Source organism: Epinephelus lanceolatus, chromosome 3, assembly GCF_041903045.1.
Source record: "Epinephelus lanceolatus isolate andai-2023 chromosome 3, ASM4190304v1, whole genome shotgun sequence".
Classification (NCBI taxonomy): Eukaryota; Metazoa; Chordata; class Actinopteri; order Perciformes; family Serranidae; genus Epinephelus; species Epinephelus lanceolatus.
In genome coordinates this window covers 33,269,036-33,295,481 of record NC_135736.1, presented here as the reverse complement: position 1 = coordinate 33,295,481, position 26,446 = coordinate 33,269,036, and the positions used below count along the sequence as shown (strand labels likewise).

At 43.0% G+C, this 26,446-nt stretch overlaps 1 protein-coding gene across 1 annotated transcript; it reads left to right on the top strand.

The window, feature by feature from the left end:
• The first annotated feature begins 13,871 nt into the window (after nucleotides 1-13,871).
• Nucleotides 13,872-19,050, top strand: LOC144462476 (uncharacterized). Its single transcript, XM_078166273.1, has 7 exons — nucleotides 13,872-15,272; nucleotides 15,463-15,527; nucleotides 16,665-16,816; nucleotides 16,910-17,220; nucleotides 17,610-17,674; nucleotides 17,778-17,923; nucleotides 18,498-19,050. The coding sequence occupies exons 1-7, from the start codon at nucleotides 14,991-14,993 to the stop codon at nucleotides 18,596-18,598; spliced, it is 1,122 nt and encodes a 373-aa protein (XP_078022399.1). The 5' UTR covers nucleotides 13,872-14,990; the 3' UTR covers nucleotides 18,599-19,050.
• Nucleotides 19,051-26,446: the final 7,396 nt, after the last annotated feature.

The window sequence follows — 26,446 nt, the reverse complement described above, 5'->3', positions numbered from 1 at the left end:
CGCATCAAACCACTTCCACGCTTGCAACTTTGACACCTGGCAGCACAAGTGTGACACAAGTAAAATCATCTTCAACACCACTGGTGACAACTTCAGAGTCACTCAAGACATCTTCATCACCAGTCACTTCATCTCCAATAACTCAAACTTCAGCCCCACTTTCTTCAAGTCAGGTAACCCAAAGTGAAAGTTTGCCAACAGTCAGCACCACTTCATTCCCACTTTCAGAAACTTCCTCAGCAGTGGGGTCAAGCTCATTACCAGCCACTTCAACTTTGCCAACAATCACAAGTTCACCACAAAGCACTGCAACTTCAGCACCTGTCACTGAGACCTTGGCAACAACAGAGACAACTTCAGTGCAACCGACTACATCAGCGTTAGTCAGTGAGACTTCGTCTCCGCATCAAACCACTTCCACGCTTGCAACTTTGACACCTGGCAGCACAAGTGTGACACAAGTAAAATCATCTTCAACACCACTGGTAGCAACTTCAGAGTCACTCAAGACATCTTCATCACCAGTCACTTCATCTCCAATAACTCAAACTTCAGCCCCACTTTCTTCAAGTCAGGTAACCCTTACTGAAAGTTTGCCAACAGTCAGCACCACTTCATTCCCACTTTCAGAAACTTCCTCAGCAGTGGGGTCAAGCTCATTACCAGCCACTTCAACTTTGCCAGCAATCACAAGTTCACCACAAAGCACTGCAACTTCAGCACCTGTCACTGAGACCTTGGCAACAACAGAGACAACTTCAGTGCAACCGACTACATCAGCGTTAGTCAGTGAGACTTCGTCTCCGCATCAAACCACTTCCACGCTTGCAACTTTGACACCTGGCAGCACAAGTGTGACACAAGTAAAATCATCTTCAACACCACTGGTAGCAACTTCAGAGTCACTCAAGACATCTTCATCACCAGTCACTTCATCTCCAATAACTCAAACTTCAGCCCCACTTTCTTCAAGTCAGGTAACCCTTACTGAAAGTTTGCCAACAGTCAGCACCACTTCATTCCCACTTTCAGAAACTTCCTCAGCAGTGGGGTCAAGCTCATTACCAGCCACTTCAACTTTGCCAGCAATCACAAGTTCACCACAAAGCACTGCAACTTCAGCACCTGTCACTGAGACCTTGGCAACAACAGAGACAACTTCAGTGCAACCAACTACATCAGCGTTAGTCAGTGAGACTTCGTCTCCGCATCAAACCACTTCCACGCTTGCAACTTTGACACCTGGCAGCACAAGTGTGACACAAGTAAAATCATCTTCAACACCACTGGTGACAACTTCAGAGTCACTCAAGACATCTTCGTCACCAGTCACTTCATCTCCAATAACTCAAACTTCAGCCCCACTTTCTTCAAGTCAGGTAACCCAAAGTGAAAGTTTGCCAACAGTCAGCACCACTTCATTCCCACTTTCAGAAACTTCCTCAGCAGTGGGGTCAAGCTCATTACCAGCCACTTCAACTTTGCCAACAATCACAAGTTCACCACAAAGCACTGCAACTTCAGCACCTGTCACTGAGACCTTGGCAACAACAGAGACAACTTCAGTGCAACCGACTACATCAGCGTTAGTCAGTGAGACTTCGTCTCCGCATCAAACCACTTCCACGCTTGCAACTTTGACACCTGGCAGCACAAGTGTGACACAAGTAAAATCATCTTCAACACCACTGGTGACAACTTCAGAGTCACTCAAGACATCTTCATCACCAGTCACTTCATCTCCAATAACTCAAACTTCAGCCCCACTTTCTTCAAGTCAGGTAACCCAAAGTGAAAGTTTGCCAACAGTCAGCACCACTTCATTCCCACTTTCAGAAACTTCCTCAGCAGTGGGGTCAAGCTCATTACCAGCCACTTCAACTTTGCCAACAATCACAAGTTCACCACAAAGCACTGCAACTTCAGCACCTGTCACTGAGACCTTGGCAACAACAGAGACAACTTCAGTGCAACTGACTACATCAGCGTTAGTCAGTGAGACTTCGTCTCCGCATCAAACCACTTCCACGCTTGCAACTTTGACACCTGGCAGCACAAGTGTGACACAAGTAAAATCATCTTCAACGCCACTGGTGACAAATTCAAAGTCACTCAAGACATCTTCATCACCAGTCACTTCATCTCCAATAACTCAAACTTCAGCCCCACTTTCTTCAAGTCAGGTAACCCTTACTGAAAGTTTGCCAACAGTCAGCACCACTTCATTCCCACTTTCAGAAACTTCCTCAGCAGTGGGGTCAAGCTCATTACCAGCCACTTCAACTTTGCCAACAATCACAAGTTCACCACAAAGCACTGCAACTTCAGCACCTGTCACTGAGACCTTGGCAACAACAGAGACAACTTCAGTGCAACCGACTACATCAGCGTTAGTCAGTGAGACTTCGTCTCCGCATCAAATCACTTCCACGCTTGCAACTTTGACACCTGGCAGCACAAGTGTGACACAAGTAAAATCATCTTCAACACCACTGGTGACAACTTCAGAGTCACTCAAGACATCTTCATCACCAGTCACTTCATCTCCAATAACTCAAACTTCAGCCCCACTTTCTTCAAGTCAGGTAACCCTTACTGAAAGTTTGCCAACAGTCAGCACCACTTCATTCCCACTTTCAGAAACTTCCTCAGCAGTGGGGTCAAGCTCATTACCAGCCACTTCAACTTTGCCAACAATCACAAGTTCACCACAAAGCACTGCAACTTCAGCACCTGTCACTGAGACCTTGGCAACAACAGAGACAACTTCAGTGCAACCGACTACATCAGCGTTAGTCAGTGAGACTTCGTCTCCGCATCAAACCACTTCCACGCTTGCAACTTTGACACCTGGCAGCACAAGTGTGACACAAGTAAAATCATCTTCAACACCACTGGTGACAACTTCAGAGTCACTCAAGACATCTTCATCACCAGTCACTTCATCTCCAATAACTCAAACTTCAGCCCCACTTTCTTCAAGTCAGGTAACCCAAAGTGAAAGTTTGCCAACAGTCAGCACCACTTCATTCCCACTTTCAGAAACTTCCTCAGCAGTGGGGTCAAGCTCATTACCAGCCACTTCAACTTTGCCAACAATCACAAGTTCACCACAAAGCACTGCAACTTCAGCACCTGTCACTGAGACCTTGGCAACAACAGAGACAACTTCAGTGCAACCGACTACATCAGCGTTAGTCAGTGAGACTTCGTCTCCGCATCAAACCACTTCCACGCTTGCAACTTTGACACCTGGCAGCACAAGTGTGACACAAGTAAAATCATCTTCAACACCACTGGTAGCAACTTCAGAGTCACTCAAGACATCTTCATCACCAGTCACTTCATCTCCAATAACTCAAACTTCAGCCCCACTTTCTTCAAGTCAGGTAACCCTTACTGAAAGTTTGCCAACAGTCAGCACCACTTCATTCCCACTTTCAGAAACTTCCTCAGCAGTGGGGTCAAGCTCATTACCAGCCACTTCAACTTTGCCAGCAATCACAAGTTCACCACAAAGCACTGCAACTTCAGCACCTGTCACTGAGACCTTGGCAACAACAGAGACAACTTCAGTGCAACCGACTACATCAGCGTTAGTCAGTGAGACTTCGTCTCCGCATCAAACCACTTCCACGCTTGCAACTTTGACACCTGGCAGCACAAGTGTGACACAAGTAAAATCATCTTCAACACCACTGGTAGCAACTTCAGAGTCACTCAAGACATCTTCATCACCAGTCACTTCATCTCCAATAACTCAAACTTCAGCCCCACTTTCTTCAAGTCAGGTAACCCTTACTGAAAGTTTGCCAACAGTCAGCACCACTTCATTCCCACTTTCAGAAACTTCCTCAGCAGTGGGGTCAAGCTCATTACCAGCCACTTCAACTTTGCCAGCAATCACAAGTTCACCACAAAGCACTGCAACTTCAGCACCTGTCACTGAGACCTTGGCAACAACAGAGACAACTTCAGTGCAACCAACTACATCAGCGTTAGTCAGTGAGACTTCGTCTCCGCATCAAACCACTTCCACGCTTGCAACTTTGACACCTGGCAGCACAAGTGTGACACAAGTAAAATCATCTTCAACACCACTGGTGACAACTTCAGAGTCACTCAAGACATCTTCGTCACCAGTCACTTCATCTCCAATAACTCAAACTTCAGCCCCACTTTCTTCAAGTCAGGTAACCCAAAGTGAAAGTTTGCCAACAGTCAGCACCACTTCATTCCCACTTTCAGAAACTTCCTCAGCAGTGGGGTCAAGCTCATTACCAGCCACTTCAACTTTGCCAACAATCACAAGTTCACCACAAAGCACTGCAACTTCAGCACCTGTCACTGAGACCTTGGCAACAACAGAGACAACTTCAGTGCAACCGACTACATCAGCGTTAGTCAGTGAGACTTCGTCTCCGCATCAAACCACTTCCACGCTTGCAACTTTGACACCTGGCAGCACAAGTGTGACACAAGTAAAATCATCTTCAACACCACTGGTGACAACTTCAGAGTCACTCAAGACATCTTCATCACCAGTCACTTCATCTCCAATAACTCAAACTTCAGCCCCACTTTCTTCAAGTCAGGTAACCCAAAGTGAAAGTTTGCCAACAGTCAGCACCACTTCATTCCCACTTTCAGAAACTTCCTCAGCAGTGGGGTCAAGCTCATTACCAGCCACTTCAACTTTGCCAACAATCACAAGTTCACCACAAAGCACTGCAACTTCAGCACCTGTCACTGAGACCTTGGCAACAACAGAGACAACTTCAGTGCAACCGACTACATCAGCGTTAGTCAGTGAGACTTCGTCTCCGCATCAAACCACTTCCACGCTTGCAACTTTGACACCTGGCAGCACAAGTGTGACACAAGTAAAATCATCTTCAACGCCACTGGTGACAAATTCAAAGTCACTCAAGACATCTTCATCACCAGTCACTTCATCTCCAATAACTCAAACTTCAGCCCCACTTTCTTCAAGTCAGGTAACCCTTACTGAAAGTTTGCCAACAGTCAGCACCACTTCATTCCCACTTTCAGAAACTTCCTCAGCAGTGGGGTCAAGCTCATTACCAGCCACTTCAACTTTGCCAACAATCACAAGTTCACCACAAAGCACTGCAACTTCAGCACCTGTCACTGAGACCTTGGCAACAACAGAGACAACTTCAGTGCAACCGACTACATCAGCGTTAGTCAGTGAGACTTCGTCTCCGCATCAAATCACTTCCACGCTTGCAACTTTGACACCTGGCAGCACAAGTGTGACACAAGTAAAATCATCTTCAACACCACTGGTGACAACTTCAGAGTCACTCAAGACATCTTCATCACCAGTCACTTCATCTCCAATAACTCAAACTTCAGCCCCACTTTCTTCAAGTCAGGTAACCCAAAGTGAAAGTTTGCCAACAGTCAGCACCACTTCATTCCCACTTTCAGAAACTTCCTCAGCAGTGGGGTCAAGCTCATTACCAGCCACTTCAACTTTGCCAACAATCACAAGTTCACCACAAAGCACTGCAACTTCAGCACCTGTCACTGAGACCTTGGCAACAACAGAGACAACTTCAGTGCAACCGACTACATCAGCGTTAGTCAGTGAGACTTCGTCTCCGCATCAAACCACTTCCACGCTTGCAACTTTGACACCTGGCAGCACAAGTGTGACACAAGTAAAATCATCTTCAACACCACTGGTGACAACTTCAGAGTCACTCAAGACATCTTCATCACCAGTCACTTCATCTCCAATAACTCAAACTTCAGCCCCACTTTCTTCAAGTCAGGTAACCCAAAGTGAAAGTTTGCCAACAGTCAGCACCACTTCATTCCCACTTTCAGAAACTTCCTCAGCAGTGGGGTCAAGCTCATTACCAGCCACTTCAACTTTGCCAACAATCACAAGTTCACCACAAAGCACTGCAACTTCAGCACCTGTCACTGAGACCTTGGCAACAACAGAGACAACTTCAGTGCAACCGACTACATCAGCGTTAGTCAGTGAGACTTCGTCTCCGCATCAAACCACTTCCACGCTTGCAACTTTGACACCTGGCAGCACAAGTGTGACACAAGTAAAATCATCTTCAACACCACTGGTGACAACTTCAGAGTCACTCAAGACATCTTCATCACCAGTCACTTCATCTCCAATAACTCAAACTTCAGCCCCACTTTCTTCAAGTCAGGTAACCCTTACTGAAAGTTTGCCAACAGTCAGCACCACCTCATTCCCACTTTCAGAAACTTCCTCAGCAGTGGGGTCAAGCTCATTACCAGCCACTTCAACCTTGCCAACAATCACAAGTTCACCACAAAGCACTGCAACTTCAGCACCTGTCACTGAGACCTTGGCAACAACAGAGACAACTTCAGTGCAACCGACTACATCAGCGTTAGTCAGTGAGACTTCGTCTCCGCATCAAACCACATCCACGCTTGCAACTTTGACACCTGGCAGCACAAGTGTGACACAAGTAAAATCATCTTCAACACCACTGGTGACAACTTCAGAGTCACTCAAGACATCTTCATCACCAGTCACTTCATCTCCAATAACTCAAACTTCAGCCCCACTTTCTTCAAGTCAGGTAACCCAAAGTGAAAGTTTGCCAACAGTCAGCACCACTTCATTCCCACTTTCAGAAACTTCCTCAGCAGTGGGGTCAAGCTCATTACCAGCCACTTCAACTTTGCCAACAATCACAAGTTCACCACAAAGCACTGCAACTTCAGCACCTGTCACTGAGACCTTGGCAACAACAGAGACAACTTCAGTGCAACCGACTACATCAGCGTTAGTCAGTGAGACTTCGTCTCCGCATCAAACCACTTCCACGCTTGCAACTTTGACACCTGGCAGCACAAGTGTGACACAAGTAAAATCATCTTCAACACCACTGGTGACAACTTCAGAGTCACTCAAGACATCTTCATCACCAGTCACTTCATCTCCAATAACTCAAACTTCAGCCCCATTTTCTTCAAGTCAGGTGACCCAAAGTGAAAGTTTGCCAACAGTCAGCACCACTTCATTCCCACTTTCAGAAACTTCCTCAGCAGTGGGGTCAAGCTCATTACCAGCCACTTCAACTTTGCCAACAATCACAAGTTCACCACAAAGCACTGCAACTTCAGCACCTGTCACTGAGACCTTGGCAACAACAGAAACAACTTCAGTGCAACCGACTACATCAGTGTTAGTCAGTGAGACTTCGTCTCCGCATCAAACCACTTCCACGCTTGCAACTTTGACACCTGGCAGCACAAGTGTGACACAAGTAAAATCATCTTCAACACCACTGGTGACAACTTCAGAGTCACTCAAGACATCTTCGTCACCAGTCACTTCATCTCCAATAACTCAAACTTCAGCCCCACTTTCTTCAAGTCAGGTAACCCTTACTGAAAGTTTGCCAACAGTCAGCACCACTTCATTCCCACTTTCAGAAACTTCCTCAGCAGTGGGGTCAAGCTCATTACCAGCCACTTCAACTGTGCCAACAATCACAAGTTCACCACAAAGCACTGCAACTTCAGCACCTTTCACTGAGACCTTGGCAACAACAGAGACAACTTCAGTGCAACCGACTACATCAGCGTTAGTCAGTGAGACTTCGTCTCCGCATCAAACCACTTCCACGCTTGCAACTTTGACACCTGGCAGCACAAGTGTGACACAAGTAAAATCATCTTCAACACCACTGGTGACAACTTCAGAGTCACTCAAGACATCTTCATCACCAGTCACTTCATCTCCAATAACTCAAACTTCAGCCCCACTTTCTTCAAGTCAGGTAATCCAAAGTGAAAGTTTGCCAACAGTCAGCACCACTTCATTCCCACTTTCAGAAACTTCCTCAGCAGTGGGGTCAAGCTCATTACCAGCCACTTCAACTTTGCCAACAATCACAAGTTCACCACAAAGCACTGCAACTTCAGCACCTGTCACTGAGACCTTGGCAACAACAGAGACAACTTCAGTGCAACCGACTACATCAGCGTTAGTCAGTGAGACTTCGTCTCCGCATCAAACCACTTCCACGCTTGCAACTTTGACACCTGGCAGCACAAGTGTGACACAAGTAAAATCATCTTCAACACCACTGGTGACAACTTCAGAGTCACTCAAGACATCTTCATCACCAGTCACTTCATCTCCAATAACTCAAACTTCAGCCCCATTTTCTTCAAGTCAGGTGACCCAAAGTGAAAGTTTGCCAACAGTCAGCACCACTTCATTCCCACTTTCAGAAACTTCCTCAGCAGTGGGGTCAAGCTCATTACCAGCCACTTCAACTTTGCCAACAATCACAAGTTCACCACAAAGCACTGCAACTTCAGCACCTGTCACTGAGACCTTGGCAACAACAGAGACAACTTCAGTGCAACCGACTACATCAGCATTAGTCAGTGAGACTTCGTCTCCGCATCAAACCACTTCCACGCTTGCAACTTTGACACCTGGCAGCACAAGTGTGACACAAGTAAAGTCATCTTCAACACCACTGGTGACAACTTCAGAGTCACTCAAGACATCTTCATCACCAGTCACTTCATCTCCAATAACTCAAACTTCAGCCCCACTTTCTTCAAGTCAGGTAACCCTTACTGAAAGTTTGCCAACAGTCAGCACCACTTCATTCCCACTTTCAGAAACTTCCTCAGCAGTGGGGTCAAGCTCATTACCAGCCACTTCAACTTTGCCAACAATCACAAGTTCACCACAAAGCACTGCAACTTCAGCACCTGTCACTGAGACCTTGGCAACAACAGAAACGACTTCAGTGCAACCGACTACATCAGTGTTAGTCAGTGAGACTTCGTCTCCGCATCAAACCACTTCCACGCTTGCAACTTTGACACCTGGCAGCACAAGTGTGACACAAGTAAAATCATCTTCAACACCACTGGTGACAACTTCAGAGTCACTCAAGACATCTTCATCACCAGTCACTTCATCTCCAATAACTCAAACTTCAGCCCCACTTTCTTCAAGTCAGGTAATCCAAAGTGAAAGTTTGCCAACAGTCAGCACCACTTCATTCCCACTTTCAGAAACTTCCTCAGCAGTGGGGTCAAGCTCATTACCAGCCACTTCAACTGTGCCAACAATCACAAGTTCACCACAAAGCACTGCAACTTCAGCACCTTTCACTGAGACCTTGGCAACAACAGAGACAACTTCAGTGCAACCGACTACATCAGCGTTAGTCAGTGAGACTTCGTCTCCGCATCAAACCACTTCCACGCTTGCAACTTTGACACCTGGCAGCACAAGTGTGACACAAGTAAAATCATCTTCAACACCACTGGTGACAACTTCAAAGTCACTCAAGACATCTTCATCACCAGTCACTTCATTTCCAATAACTCAAACTTCAGCCCCACTTTCTTCAAGTCAGGTAACCCAAAGTGAAAGTTTGCCAACAGTCAGCACCACTTCATTCCCACTTTCAGAAACTTCCTCAGCAGTGGGGTCAAGCTCATTACCAGCCACTTCAACTTTGCCAACAATCACAAGTTCACCACAAAGCACTGCAACTTCAGCACCTGTCACTGAGACCTTGGCAACAACAGAGACAACTTCAGTGCAACCGACTACATCAGCGTTAGTAAGTGAGACTTCGTCTCCGCATCAAACCACTTCCACGCTTGCAACTTTGACACCTGGCAGCACAAGTGTGACACAGGGAAAATCATCTTCAACACCACTGGTAACAACTTCAGAGTCACTCAAGACATCTTCATCACCAGTCACTTCATCTCCAATAACTCAAACTTCAGCCCCACTTTCTTCAAGTCAGGTAACCCAAAGTGAAAGTTTGCCAACAGTCAGCACCACTTCATTCCCACTTTCAGAAACTTCCTCAGCAGTGGGGTCAAGCTCATTACCAGCCACTTCAACTGTGCCAACAATCACAAGTTCACCACAAAGCACTGCAACTTCAGCACCTGTCACTGAGACCTTGGCAACAACAGAGACAACTTCAGTGCAACCGACTACATCAGCGTTAGTCAGTGAGACTTCGTCTCAGCATCAAACCACTTCCACGCTTGCAACTTTGACACCTGGCAGCACAAGTGTGACACAAGTAAAATCATCTTCAACACCACTGGTGACAACTTCAAAGTCACTCAAGACATCTTCATCACCAGTCACTTCATCTCCAATAACTCAAACTTCAACCCCACTTTCTTCAAGTCAGGTAACCCTTACTGAAAGTTTGCCAACAGTCAGCACCACTTCATTCCCACTTTCAGAAACTTCCTCAGCAGTGGGGTCAAGCTCATTACCAGCCACTTCAACTTTGCCAACAATCACAAGTTCACCACAAAGCACTGCAACTTCAGCACCTGTCACTGAGACCTTGGCAACAACAGAGACAACTTCAGTGCAACCGACTACATCAGCGTTAGTCAGTGAGACTTCGTCTCCGCATCAAACCACTTCCACGCTTGCAACTTTGACACCTGGCAGCACAAGCGTGACACAAGTAAAATCATCTTCAACACCACTGGTGACAACTTCAGAGTCACTCAAGACATCTTCATCACCAGTCACTTCATCTCCAATAACTCAAACTTCAGCCCCACTTTCTTCAAGTCAGGTAACCCAAAGTGAAAGTTTGCCAACAGTCAGCACCACTTCATTCCCACTTTCAGAAACTTCCTCAGCAGTGGGGTCAAGCTCATTACCAGCCACTTCAACTGTGCCAACAATCACAAGTTCACCACAAAGCACTGCAACTTCAGCACCTGTCACTGAGACCTTGGCAACAACAGAGACAACTTCAGTGCAACCGATTACATCAGCGTTAGTCAGTGAGACTTCGTCTCCGCATCAAACCACTTCCACACTTGCAACTTTGACACCTGGCAGCACAAGTGTGACACAAGTAAAATCATCTTCAACACCACTGGTGACAACTTCAGAGTCACTCAAGACATCTTCATCACCAGTCACTTCATCTCCAATAACTCAAACTTCAGCCCCACTTTCTTCAAGTCAGGTAATCCAAAGTGAAAGTTTGCCAACAGTCAGCACCACTTCATTCCCACTTTCAGAAACTTCCTCAGCAGTGGGGTCAAGCTCATTACCAGCCACTTCAACTGTGCCAACAATCACAAGTTCACCACAAAGCACTGCAACTTCAGCACCTGTCACTGAGAACTTGGAAACAACAGAGACAACTTCAGTGCAACCGACTACATCAGCGTTAGTCAGTGAGACTTCGTCTCCGCATCAAACCACTTCCACGCTTGCAACTCTGACACCTGGCAGCACAAGTGTGACACAAGTAAAATCATCTTCAACACCACTGGTGACAACTTCAGAGTCACTCAAGACATCTTCATCACCAGTCACTTCATCTCCAATAACTCAAACTTCAGCCCCACTTTCTTCAAGTCAGGTAACCCTTACTGAAAGTTTGCCAACAGTCAGCACCACTTCATTCCCACTTTCAGAAACTTCCTCAGCAGTGGGGTCAAGCTCATTACCAGCCACTTCAACTGTGCCAACAATCACAAGTTCACCACAACACAGTGCAACTTCAGCACCTGTCACCGAGACCTTGGCAACAACAGAGACAACTTCAGTGCAACCGACTACATCAGTGTTAGTCAGTGAGACTTCGTCTCCGCATCAAACCACTTCCACGCTTGCAACTTTGACACCTGGCAGCACAAGTGTGACACAAGTAAAATCATCTTCAACACCACTGGTGACAACTTCAGAGTCACTCAAGACATCTTCATCACCAGTCACTTCATCTCCAATAACTCAAACTTCAGCCCCACTTTCTTCAAGTCAGGTAACCCAAAGTGAAAGTTTGCCAACAGTCAGCACCACTTCATTCCCACTTTCAGAAACTTCCTCAGCAGTGGGGTCAAGCTCATTACCAGCCACTTCAACTGTGCCAACAATCACAAGTTCACCACAAAGCACTGCAACTTCAGCACCTGTCACTGAGACCTTGGCAACAACAGAGACAACTTCAGTGCAACTGACTACATCAGCGTTAGTCAGTGAGACTTCGTCTCCGCATCAAACCACTTCCACGCTTGCAACTTTGACACCTGGCAGCACAAGTGTGACACAAGTGAAATCATCTTCAACACCACTGGTAGCAACTTCAGAGTCACTCAAGACATCTTCATCACCAGTCACTTCATCTCCAATAACTCAAACTTCAGCCCCACTTTCTTCAAGTCAGGTAACCCTTACTGAAAGTTTGCCAACAGTCAGCACCACTTCATTCCCACTTTCAGAAACTTCCTCAGCAGTGGGGTCAAGCTCATTACCAGCCACTTCAACTGTGCCAACAATCACAAGTTCACCACAACACAATGCAACTTCAGCACCTGTCACCGAGACCTTGGCAACAACAGAGACAACTTCAGTGCAACCGACTACATCAGCGTTAGTCAGTGAGACTTCGTCTCCGCATCAAATCACTTCCACGCTTGCAACTTTGACACCTGGCAGCACAAGTGTGACACAAGTAAAATCATCTTCAACACCACTGGTAGCAACTTCAGAATCACTCAAGACATCTTCATCACCAGTCACTTCATCTCCAATAACTCAAACTTCAACCCCACTTTCTTCAAGTCAGGTAACCCTTACTAAAATGTTGCCAACAGTCAGCACCACTTCATTCCCACTTTCAGAAACTTCCTCAGCAGTGGGGTCAAGCTCATTACCAGCCACTTCAACTGTGACAGTAATCACAAGTTCACCACAAAGCACTGCAACTTCAGCACCTGTCACTGAGACCTTGGCAACAACAGAGACAACTTCAGTGCAACCGACTACATCAGCGTTAGTCAGTGAGACTTCGTCTCCGCATCAAACCACTTCCACGCTTGCAACTTTGACACCTGGCAGCACAAGTGTGACACAAGTAAAATCATCTTCAACACCACTGGTAGCAACTTCAGAGTCACTCAAGACATCTTCATCACCAGTCACTTCATCTCCAATAACTCAAACTTCAGCCCCACTTTCTTCAAGTCAGGTAACCCAAAGTGAAAGTTTGCCAACAGTCAGCACCACTTCATTCCCACTTTCAGAAACTTCCTCAGCAGTGGGGTCAAGCTCATTACCAGCCACTTCAACTTTGCCAACAATCACAAGTTCACCACAACACAGTGCAACTTCAGTACCTGTCACTGAGACCTTGGCAACAACAGAGACAACTTCAGTGCAACCGACTACATCAGCGTTAGTCAGTGAGACTTCGTCTCCGCATCAAACCACTTCCACGCTAGCTACTTTGACACCTGTCAGCACAAGTGTGACACAAGTAAAATCATCTTCAACACCACTGGTAGCAACTTCAGAGTCACTCAAGACATCTTCATCACCAGTCACTTCATCTCCAATAACTCAAACTTCAGCCCCACTTTCTTCAAGTCAGGTAACCCAAAGTGAAAGTTTGCCAACAGTCAGCACCACTTCATTCCCACTTTCAGAAACTTCCTCAGCACTGGGGTCAAGCTCATTACCAGCCACTTCAACTGTGCCAACAATCACAAGTTCACCACAAAGCACTGCAACTTCAGCACCTGTCACTGAGACCTTGGCAACAACAGAGACAACTTCAGTGCAACCGACTACATCAGCGTTAGTCAGTGAGACTTCGTCTCCGCATCAAACCACTTCCACGCTTGCAACTTTGACACCTGGCAGCACAAGTGTGACACAAGTGAAATCATCTTCAACACCACTGGTAGCAACTTCAGAGTCACTCAAGACATCTTCATCACCAGTCACTTCATCTCCAATAACTCAAACTTCAGCCCCACTTTCTTCAAGTCAGGTAACCCTTACTGAAAGTTTGCCAACAGTCAGCACCACTTCATTCCCACTTTCAGAAACTTCCTCAGCAGTGGGGTCAAGCTCATTACCAGCCACTTCAACTGTGACAGTAATCACAAGTTCACCACAAAGCACTGCAACTTCAGCACCTGTCACTGAGACCTTGGCAACAACAGAGACAACTTCAGTTCAACCGTCCACATTAGTGTTAGTCAGTGAGACTTTGTCTCCGCATCAAACCACTTCCACGCTTGCAACTTTGACACCTGGCAGCACAAGTGTGACACAAGTAAAATCATCTTCAACATCACTGGTAGCAACTTCAGAGTCACTCAAGACATCTTCATCACCAGTCACTTCATCTCCAATAACTCAAACTTCAGCCCCACTTTCTTCAAGTCAGGTGACCCAAAGTGAAAGTTTGCCAACAGTCAGCACCATTTCATTCCCACTTTCAGAAACTTCCTCAGCAGTGGGGTCAAGCTCATTACCAGCCACTTCAACTGTGACAGTAATCACAAGTTCACCACAAAGCACTGCAACTTCAGCACCTGTCACTGAGACCTTGGCAACAACAGAGACAACTTCAGTGCAACCGACTACATCAGCTTTAGTCAGTGAGACTTCGTCTCCGCATCAAACCACTTCCACGCTTACAACTTTGACACCTGGCAGCACAAGTGTGACACAAGTAAAATCATCTTCAACACCACTGGTAGCAACTTCAGAGTCACTCAAGACATCTTCATCACCAGTCACTTCATCTCCAATAACTCAAACTTCAGCCCCACTTTCTTCAAGTCAGGTAACCCAAAGTGAAAGTTTGTCAACAGTCAGCACCACTTCATTCCCACTTTCAGAAACTTCCTCAGCAGTGGGGTCAAGCTCACTACCAGCCACTTCAATTTTGCCAATCGTTAACAGTTTACTACAAAGCACTGCAACTTCAGCACCTGTCACTGAGACCTTGGCAACAACAGAGACAACTTCAGTGCAACCGACTACATCAGCGTTAGTCAGTGAGACTTCGTCTCTGCATCAAACCACTTCCACGCTTACAACTTTGACACCTGTCAGCAAAAGTGTGACACAAGTAAAATCATCTTCAACACCACTGGTAGCAACTTCAGAATCACTCAAGACATCTCCAATGGCAATAATGACAACTTTACTCCCAATGAATGCAACACTATCTGTCAGTGAGACTTTATCATCCATTGCTTCCACTGATGTTCCATCATCTCCTCCTGTGCCTGGAACATCTGCTGCACGAACAACTAAAAGTTCTGCTTTGGAAATTATTACAACAGGTGCGACACTACAGAAACCAAAGTTGAAGTTGGGATTCAAAGTTTTTGAAAATTTTACAGAAGAACTTCTAAACAAATCCTCACCACAATTCAAGAGTTTCTCCAACAGAGTAACTACAGCTGTAAGTATACTGAGTGTTGTGTCATTTAAGAAATTTGACTTAAGATCACAGTTTAATTTCTTACCTAGGGTGACCACACCAGGAATTAATTCATACGTTTAACATTGTCCTGAACATATTAAGTTTCCTATTTTCCAGGATCACTTTGAAACTATCATTTTTGTGGTAACTTTTTTTTTTTCATTCACAGCTGGATGAACTCTATACAAAGGAATATGGTGCACTCTTCAATCGATCTGTTGTGAAATCTTTGAGGTACACAGTGTTGCTCTTTTTTTTTACACTTTCAAAAGCATATTTCAGAAGTACTCTGAGATACTATTCTGAAAAGCTCCGCGAAAGCCTGTTATCATGGCGTGCCTCTGTTTGTTTTTACGTTTTAATCTTTGCTTTCTACTGCAGTTATAGAGTACGTTAAAATTTTATTTCAGTACAATGTTCACATGCCCATGTGCATATTCAAAGTATTTTATTTCACTCCTTTGCATACTAGTTTTGAAGTGATCCCTTCTTACCCCCTCACTGATTCAGAGATGCCAGCCAAAATCCAATTTTCTTACTGGCCAAGTTCAGCCAAGGCTTCAGCATTGTTCATTAGTCATTTGAAGGGTTACTCACAGTTGTTGTGTCCAGTACCAAAATTGACCAATAACCCGTGGTTTACAGTGATTCTAGATCAGCGAAGTGGCAGAGTAATAAAATGGTTAAAACATATACCTGGCAATCTTTTATAAAATAAACACACAGCAACAAAAATGCAATAAGTTATTGATAAAAAAAAACATTCTTCCACCAAGCAGTTTTCTTTTGTGACATTTTTCAGAATTCTTGCCAAGCAACACACAGACGCAGTTCAAAGTGCTGGCTGCTTTACAAAGCTGTGGCATCATGGGGCCAGAGAACTTTACCCCCATGGGCTGTAGTATACCTAAAGTACAGAGAAAGAAAGAAAAAGTTTTCACTATTTTGCAGTCTGTTGGAACCACATATTTATCTACCACTGGCAATTTTTATTCTCACTTATCCTGTTGTCACTGAATTTGTGATGCGGTCACAACTGTGTGTTTAAAGAGAAATTTAAAATTGCTCTGAATGTGGCTCAGTCAACCATAATTGAGAACGGGAAATATTTGTTTTATAATGTACTCTGTATTGTGAGGAGGAGGAGGAATACTTATAGCAAACAATGACTTTTTCACTGTACATATGGGCACATGAGTAATGTACTAAAATAGTTTGGAAAATTTAGACTATCCTTGAAATGACCCTCGGTTTTAAAGCAAATTGCATTCCATTTGTTTGATATAATTTTGGTTACATATTATCAAAATTAACAATTAAAAAAAAATATAGAAATGACAACAATTACTAAAACAATATTTCCTCTTGCAGTCGAGGCTCCATTGTGGTAGATGCTGAACTGATATTCAATAATGTCAGCTCAGTGCCAACAACAAGTTCTGTGGAAGCAGCTCTGATACAGGAGTATAACAACAATACCAACTTCTCTCTTCCACTGAATACATCAACCATTGTTGCAACAAGTAAGAGTTGTTTTCCTAGTTACATGGAATCCATTGTGACCCAACTGCTGCAACAGTCTTATTGTATTTTATCACTGTCTTTTATCATTACAGGTGTTAGCACCCTGACAACATCAACCACAACCCTTCCTACTACAGCTGTTCCGACCACTGCTCCCCGTTCTGCAGCTGCCTCTACTGCAGTTGCTCCCACTGCTGCACCTGCTCCCAGTATAGCAGCTGTCTCCACTGATGTTACAGTCACTTCAGCTGCAGAGACTACAACCACTGCATCAACAAACCCACCTTCATCCAGTGAGGGAACCCTGTGTCTTCAGTTTAGTCTCAACCAAACATTTACAGCAGATCTCTCCAACTCCTCCTCCACAGCATATAAGAATTTGTCTGCGACAGCTGTCTCAGAGGTAAGAAGGCAATGTTTTGTATATAGCAGACATTTTAAAGCAAAAAGAAGCATACTCATCTCAGATATTAAAAGTGAAACCAAATTTTTATTTTTCAGAGAAGTAGTCTGTGGAAATGTTTAGACCAAAAAGCACCTTCCACAATAAATATTTTATCAATTCATGTCACCCATCATGTCAATACAACAAAACAAACAGATGCAGCAATGTCTTTACCTATCCACAAGCACTAAAAAATTAAAAATTAAATTCATTAAACTCAAAGGTGTCCATGCTTGAACCTAACATGAACAGATGGATAAGTCTCTGGGCTTTGCCATTCAGCCAAGTTGCCTCATTGCTGCTTATAACAATAATGACATTTAACTAACAGCTAAATTCTCTTTTAGGTCAACAGAGTTTGTCAGAAGGTCTATCCATCAACCTTCAATCGCTCAATTTTCAACACGTTCACGTAAGACAAACCTTCTAACACTTTACTATTTTTTGTTTGGGTATTGGCTACTATTGATCAAGTTCTTATTTCAGAGTGCTGCTTTTTCTCCCTGTCATTGTAGGAGGGGATCAGTGGTTGTTGACATGACTCTTGTCTTCAAAGATAAGTCCTCACTCCCAACAGTCATCAGCGCGACGTCACAACTCAGTGCTGGACTTACCTGCAGCTCCACATCTCTTAATATTGTACCAGGCAGCGTCATTGTCTGTAAGTGGTTCATATCATTCTATTCTAGATGTAGTATGAACTATGCAACTGCCTTAAGTAATGTTAATGAATCTGTTCAAATTAAATGACATGTTAATATGTGGTGTTATGTCGTTAACGGTAAAGATTGGACTACATGGAACGCCATATAATTGCTTGTGTTGATGAGACAGTGTGATCTGACTCATAAACCCAGAATCATTAAGACCTATCACAAATTAAATTTGGTTAAAAGTTGCTGATAAGGTCATAATAAATAGACATTGTAAGATTTGTGTGATCTCACTGGCTGCCTGTAGTGATTCTGTTTCAATATCTATGCCTGAGGGAGAAAACATCACAGAACACTTGCAGTTAGTAAGTGTCATATCTTAGAGTCAGTGTAGTGTGTTCCATTTGTAAAAATGAAAGTATGTCTGCTCTGCAAGATGAGCAAGTGATGGACATCAGTAAGTACTATTTTAAAGATTATATCAGGATTGATTAAAAAAAAAAAAAAACGTGATTGTTGCAGTAGCCCAGGATACTTTTTCTCTTTTCACCTGCTAATGCAATTGTTTTACTAATATTTCAGGTACATCAACATCAAGTAGTCCTCCTCATCCTACAGTGCTCTCACTGGCAGTCTTGTCACTTACACTGCTGATTATGGCACAGATGCTGACGGATTCATAGCGGGATCCAAACATTGTCGATAACTGGATAAATAGCTTTTGCAGTGTGATTAAGTGGAGCAAGACAAGACGCACACTTGCAAAAGCAATTGACAGATACTGTGCCATTAGATAAAAACATATGCACTTGAGAACTTTTATTGCATTTACTTTTATTTCGACATTTAATGTCGAGATACCTTTTCAAATAATTTTGTCTTGCCGTTTTATTTAACTGTGAATTGAATTGTACTTAAAATGTACTTAATTTTTACCCTGTATTTTTAAAAGTATTTTGTGATACAATGTGACGACGACATGTTTTAACACAGTTAATGTAATGACAGTTACAGCATTGTTTTGTCTTACATTCTGTATGGAATTTGTTATTATGTAAATGTTAATGTAAAATAATTATTGTCTTACCTGCAACACATCCATTTACTATTGTAAAGGACATATTGTCATTTATTTTTTTATTGTTGTTTTTTGGGTTTGGTTTTTTTTTTGGGGGGGGGGGGGTGTTTCTTTTGTATTTGTTTTTCTAAATGACTTCATGGATTACGGCTGCACTGTACAATTTTGATCACAATAATCTATTGATCATTGAAATGAACGATCAACTGATGGTATTGTAAAGTGCACAGTTACTCAATGATTCTTATTTAGCTATCAGCTTTTAAATTTAGCTGGAGGTTGTTTTATGCATGTGCTAACTAACAATACAAACAATAAAGATAAATATTTAATTCAAAAATGTGTCTTTTAATGAAGTTTTCTGCTGATACAACACAATGTTTAACAGAAATCGGGTCCTGTCATGGACAACATAAGTTGCTAGAGCAACAATAAATCAGTCAATGAGTTTGCAGCATGAAACTATAGAAGATACAGTTGCGTGACGGGGCATGTGTTGTCGTATGTTTATGTGACAGAATGGAATCGTTGCCCTTCTCTCTCCCTCCTCAGTACCTGCAGGCCAGGTGAGGCTCAGGAATGGCCTGCGCCCTGATTGCTGGGCGGGGCTGGCAGAACTATTATCGGGGCAGATGCCTGCTGCTCAGCACTCTCGTCTCTTCCTGGATCCTGCCCTGCGTTCCAATACCCATACTACCATACTATTTAGTATGCCAGAAAAAGAATTAGTGTGTCCCAATACATAGTATGTCAGATGCAGTATGCCAAAAGTACCAGGATGTTCTACTACATCCGGTCACATTTCGCAGTATGCATGTCAGCATGCTTCTTTGGCCATTCTGACCCACAATCCTTTGCGCAGCGGAAGTTACGTCACACTGAGCTGCGTGTACAACCAACTCCCACACTTCCTTTCATACATGGTTTATTTAATTTGAGATACTAAGACACTACATATTAGGACTGCAATGATCTGATTATATACTGTCACATATCATACAGTTTTGCAAGAACACGGTTACAACATTCAACTTTACTGTGATTACAGTATAATCAATGTTAGGGTTCAACTATGACTACAATATAGAAGATTCTACCAGTACAGGCAGTGGTGTAAGTGTGGTATAAATAATGAATGAATATGACTAAATATGAATACACTATGGGCCAGGTATGAGCAGTATAGACTAGTAAATATATGAATAGTAAAAGTCAAACACATATTAAGTAATGTAGTAAGAATGTGCAAGTCACACTACAAATAAAAGTAATGTGAATGTAAGGCTGCCTCACGTGCAGACAGAATATAGTACCAGCAGCTGCATAGCTGTAAATATATTTAACAACAAACATCTGCCAGCAACAGAGAGTTGTGTGTGAAGGGGTTAATATGCCTACTGGTGACTAGTTCAATAGACAGGTCACTAATAATAGGCTTGGGACTGTTTATTAGAAACAACAACATACATGACGACATAACAGCAACAGAGCTCTCCGGCACCTCCGACAGTATGCACGACTCTGGCGAGCTCGACGAGAGGAGATTTGCTGCATCTCCGAAGTACAACAACATAAAATATTCAAATGTGGCGCTACGGACGGCGGCGGAAGTGAGCAAGAGGGTCGGAATTCAGGGAGCGATGTGATGGCGGATGTAGTGTGTCCCAATAGTATGCATACTGCATGCACACTGCATACTACACTACATACTTTTTAAGGGCAGCTGCAGTACATACTAAAAGTATATAGCAGAAGTATGCGATTTGGAACGCAGGGCTGGTGTTTTTGTTTGGCGTGGTCCGCAGTTTGGCCTATGCGACGTGGCTTTGCTTGTCTTTGTGTGTGGCCATTATAACCGTTCTGCCCCTCTGCCTTGTGGCGTGGCGTGTGGGCTGAAGTTGTCCTCATCATGCAGATTCACTTCTGGAGGTAGGCCGGCTTATCTTCAAATTTTCCGGCAGCTTTCATCTCATCCACAGCTTAATGTAACTCCTTATGGTCTCTTAACCGTGAACCGTGGCTCACTCTCTGTCATCCTCCTCACTTTTGAGGAAGCTGTGCCTCTGAGCTCCGGTATGTATATGCTCGTTTTAATTATTTTAATGCATGTTTCACTGCGGGCATATTCATAAGTTTGATTTGGGGTCTGTGTGTGTGTGCTTTGCAGGTGCGCCTTTGCCCGAGTGCGCACCGCAGAGCGGCGCGTCCGACACTGCAGCTCTCTTAGCCCTGAGGGCTTTGTTTCGGGCCTCCGCCTGCAACCTCACAGCCTCCGGCGGTTTGTCTCCGGACCCGCCTCCACAGGCTTTCACTGCGCCTTTCAATGAATGTTAACCTGCAACTAAGTTCCTGCTGTGTGGGTCCACACTATCATGTGTTAAGCCCCGCGGCCCGGTCCGCGTGCGCCACACTGATGCATCCAATTACATAATGTACTGGCATGTGTTTTCTTTTCCTTAAAATTATTTGTTTCTAATTATGATGCTTTTTTGCTTGCTTTGGTTTGTTCATTTCTAAAGATTTGTTTTGCCTGAGTATTTCCATTCTTGTTTCTTTTGATTCTATTTCCTTAGACATTTTGTTTCTTTGGATCAACTGTGGGTTGTGTTGGACAATACTATTGCTGTATTAAGTTGGGTTTTTGCATCGTTAAGGTGGATGGGATGTTTTCCTGTAGCAAACTAGTGAGTGTATTGGTGTGTATTTAATCCAAAAATGTTTATTGTTGGACTTATCCCTTTAAAAAAAAGATGTTAAATAAAATTCTGTTGTATTTGTATAAAATTTCATGTCTGCGTCAGGGTGTTTGTTCGAACCTGTGCCCCTTATAAATAATTTCCTGGGTTTGAAATTTTGCCTAGCTGTGGTAAAACAGAGGAAATTACACTTCCTAATATCCTGTTAGACACTGATGCATATTGTAGTCAGTGTTTAATCCTCCAAATCATGGCTTTTACCATTAAGCAAACTAGCAAGAGACAAGTCTTCTTCATCCAGAGAGCTAACCAGCCTCCTCTTCAGATGCTCCAGCATAACTGATGCCAGGCAGTAAGATTTATGAAAGTATTGCCACTGCAGGCACTGCATCATTGGGCAGTGACTCACATCGTTGATGTCACCAACTAATAATTAAATTTGTTGCCATCTTATTTAGAGATAGATTTTTGTCAACTTTCTAGATTTTCTGTTGCACTATTTAGCTCACAGCTGAACTGCTGCTCCCCGTAACTTTGAGTCAAGTTTGTCATCTCTGGGATGGCTCTTCTGCCAATTGTTGCTGTCTGGGCAAACTAAGGGACCTTTTATAATGAGAAGGAGGAAGTGCTGAAAGAGACATGGAATAAACTTAAAGACACATGAAATCACAGAGAGATGCGCAGCTACTACAAACAGATGCAGAATAACAAAAATAGGCCTAACTAAAATTAGGTTTGTGTGTCTTGTGCCTATGTAGGAGAGGTGGTGGGGCCTCCTTCATGTCTGTGCCCAGGGGCACATTGTCTCATAATCCGCCCATGGTTGTGACAACAAAGTTAAAACTTTGCCATTTTTTTTTAAGCTCGTCGCCATCATTGTTGTGTAGCGGTCACTTGGGTAATCTGTGTTTCTCATGTTTCATGAGATGAGGGAAATGGGTCCATCTAGCATATCGGACTGTAGAATACACACTGTCCACATTTCACTCAGCTGCTCTGCTGAGGAGCAACCATAAATTGTCTTTCATACACCTGACTTAAATACATACCACCTTTTATTGAACATCATTCACAGGAAACTTTCAACCCTTTGCTTTGGAGAAGGATTGAGTTGTTGAGATTTTATGTTAACGTGTTAGAACAAGACCTGAACAAATGTTTATTAGAAGTTAAACACAGTGACTAAATCAGATTAACGGGGACGAAGAAAGTCTGAGTACAGTAATGCAACAAATACTAATTACATTTAAAACCCAGTTATAACTGAATTGATGTAAAAAGAAACACATAGTTAAATGAGAGTAAAGATAATTAAAAAACAAATTAATTTGATTCCCACTGTACAAATCTTGTTCTTTCTATACTGTTTTTTTTTTTGTTTTTTTTTTGTTTTTTGCACTGTGACCATATTGAGCTATGTAATTAACTCTCATCATTAATGATAACGACATAATTGGAGGGAGGCTATCACTGTTTTAACCCTAAGCCACAGTTTCATATCTTGGTCTAATTAAACATTTGTCAGTGATCCTGTCACTGGCTCCTCTAAAGCACACCCCTTTACACAGAATCATTTTGAATACCAAGAAAATTTACATTTGTGGTTCCTCTTTCCATCATCCTTTATTGTCACTGTAGCATAGTTATGCCATTTAAACAAATAGGTGTCTGCTGTTTATTACGACAGGTCAGTATTTCATAAAATCCAAATATTTGAAATAGACCCAAGGGCATTTCCATTACTCAATAGTGTTTAAAGCATCTCTTCGAGTGTCCCTCATGTACAGTCAGCCTCAGGGATGGGTGCATTTCAATTAGTGACATTTTGATCTCCTGATATGTTTGGACACTGTAATGAAGCAAAACAAGTCCTGCCAGTTAACAAAAATCCAAACTTTGGCTCTCTCACAGCGATCTTTTCACTTGTTGCTTGTTACTGAAGAAGGATAGTTGTCTGTGTTGGTTGTGTCAACTTGTTAATAATTCTGGGAACATCAGATGAGTTACGGAGGCTAAATGTTGCACAGCAGCGTCTTCTGGCGTGTGGTTTTATAACGGCAAAAAAACTGATCTTACTTTACTGGAAAAAGAAAGAGGTGCCCTCCTTCAAGCACTGGTTGACTGACTTGACAGACACCTTACATTTGGAAAGAATTAGATTTATTCTGAAAGATAAATTGAAGGACTTTCATAAAATTTGGCGACCTTTGGTCTCTCATCTCAAAAGAGAATCTAACTGAGACTCTAGTTTAAATGCACTCCTAGGGAGGGTTGGGTGGGTGGGGGCCTGGGGGGGGGTATGCTCTATTGTTGTTTATTTTTGTTGTTGTTGGTTTTTGCTTGGATGATGGTTTTGTTTGCTTATAATTTGCTACTTGTCTCACTTGTCATGTTTGTCAGGGATTGTGTTTGTGGAATTATTATTATTTTTTTTTTATTTTATTTTATTCTGTTTCTGTAAAAAAAACAAAAACAGGAAACGTAACTGTCGATTGTCAATTTCACTGTTTATTGATTGGTTTCCCAATAAACATATTTGAAAGAGGTTGTGTCAACTTCTAACATCCATTAACGTGGGTGTTTTTCAATTTTGCAGCAGAGTTAAATTTTTACTCCACTAAGGTAAAATGTAAATGTTCAGCACATACTGGCATTGCTCTTTAATGCTGTGTTTACTTTATTTCTCAAGTTGCTGCATTATGCCATGTGTTGGTAAATAATTTAACATGCCACCTTGTGCAAGAATCCCTGAATCCCTGGTTCACATGTTCGTAGTTCATGTTCTTCATGTGTTGTTGTAAATGCTTTCTCGAGGTAGTAAAATAATGGGACCATAATCCCGTCAGCTGGGATTTTACAAAAGAGATAATGAGTAGGAGATATGATTGGAGAAATGACTAAGTGGAAGGTGAGTGTTAACACTGACAAATATGTTCAGGTTTCTGAGTGTCTGAATGAGAGTGATTCGTATATTAGCCATATTTCATGCAGAGTCCAGTTCTCCCAGTCACCCTTTCACTTGTTGATTTTTACTGAAGACAGCCAGCTTTGAGTTCAGCTTTTGTCAACTTGTGACATCCATTAAATAACACACAACTGATGGTATTTTTTTCAACTTTGCTGCAGAGTTAAATTTTTACTTTACTGAGGTAAGAGAATGAAAATATTCAGCCCATCTGGCACTGGTCTTCAGTGCTTTGTTTAATTTACCTTATTATACGTCATCAACTTTCAACCAGTATCACTTCAGTTTGTATTTCTCATTCAGAGCATAATCAATCTAAGTGACCAGAAAAAATAGGAAAATGCACAGCAACACAATGGCTTTCTAATATGTTACTGATATGTCATATTTTGTTAACACTTGGGTTTGTGTGTTGACTCAGTTATTTGGTCCATTTTAACACTGTACTTTGTGATGGTACTGTTCTGCGCTGTGTTGAACTGAAGGTGTTTCTCTTATCCACTTCATTTATTTAAGTTCATAGAGTATTATTTCTCCTACCTCTTTTTCTTTCTGCCATTTTTCCTCTGCATAAGAAACTCTTAAACCTTTTGGGAGCCATTCACCCTAAAAATCCCTCTCTACCCTGCTTTTCTGTTTACCTTAGGACCACCTTAGAGCTTTATGAACAATTTTTATCATTACCAGTACAGTGTTATACTGGTAATGTCAGGGGAACTTCTTAGAAAAAGTCATAATTCTGAAAATGTTTCTTAGAAGTTTGTAACTCGGAGCAACTCTTTGTACTAGGAAACTTTGTGAATATGCCCCCCCTGTTTTACTAGTGATTGAGTTCAAATAAACACAAGCAATTTGTGCTCTAGAGAAAGGATCAGCACTCAGTGAATAACCTCCTAAGCCCTATGATAAGCTATTATGGCAAGGCTTAACTATACAGACCAGTGAGCAATGATAACTAACCTGCTTTGGGGTCATCAGGTGGGAACCTCCTTTCACCAGTGTTTCGTCTAGTTGGTCCCACGACACCTCCAGGAGACTAGACACTGATCTCTGGCGTCCCAGAGACACTCCCCTAATGCCAGCTCTCACTGCTCCCTGCACCAACCCAATAACCTCCTTTCCCTCACATTACACATGGCTTTCTCAGCCAAAACAGCACCGCCACCTTCAACAAACCCAGGCTCCATTTATACGAGCTCCAGGCAGTGACCGTGCCGATACTACCTTTCCTAGCACATTCACCATACCCTATTTCACACACTACCTACATATCAGAAAAGTATCAGGGTGAGGGTTAAAACTCTCCCAAAGTTTGAACCACATGGTCTGCTCAGCAGCTTCAGGATGCATTCATTGGTCAGTTGAAAATGTCGTGATGCTTCATGAAAGGTCCTTTATTTCCTAAGCTGTGCCACTTGTAAAGTACTCAGTAATACTGTTTTATCAAAGGACATTTCTAATGTGATTTTTAATATCAAGTTGGTCATATCATTAGAGAACCAAATCTGTACTGGCCTGTATTATTTTGCATTATAGGCCTATGTGCCACTTGAGCAACACCCATGTATATAATTTTGGGATGGTTTTGAATTCATGTTTGTACTTATTGTATCATTAGTGAATGGCATTTCCATTAAATGACTGAACTGCAAAATGTGTAAAACTGGTGAAATGGGGACAGCAGGTCCAATTCATTCCTGTTGAGATATTACCTTGGAGCTGCTATGAGGTAACACTGTAGCGTGTGATTGTTTCCAGTAGATTGATCTTGAGATGAAATCAGTTTTTTTCC

Bases quoted from the DNA above. Each gene is read 5' to 3' on its own strand.
- LOC144462476 (XM_078166273.1), top strand. From the start codon at position 14,991: ATGGCAATAATGACAACTTTACTCCCAATGAATGCAACACTATCTGTC. The intron at 15,273-15,462 runs GTAAGTATACTG...TTTCATTCACAG, and splicing joins CCAACAGAGTAACTACAGCT to CTGGATGAACTCTATACAAA. The intron at 16,817-16,909 runs GTAAGAGTTGTT...TTATCATTACAG, and splicing joins ATCAACCATTGTTGCAACAA to GTGTTAGCACCCTGACAACA.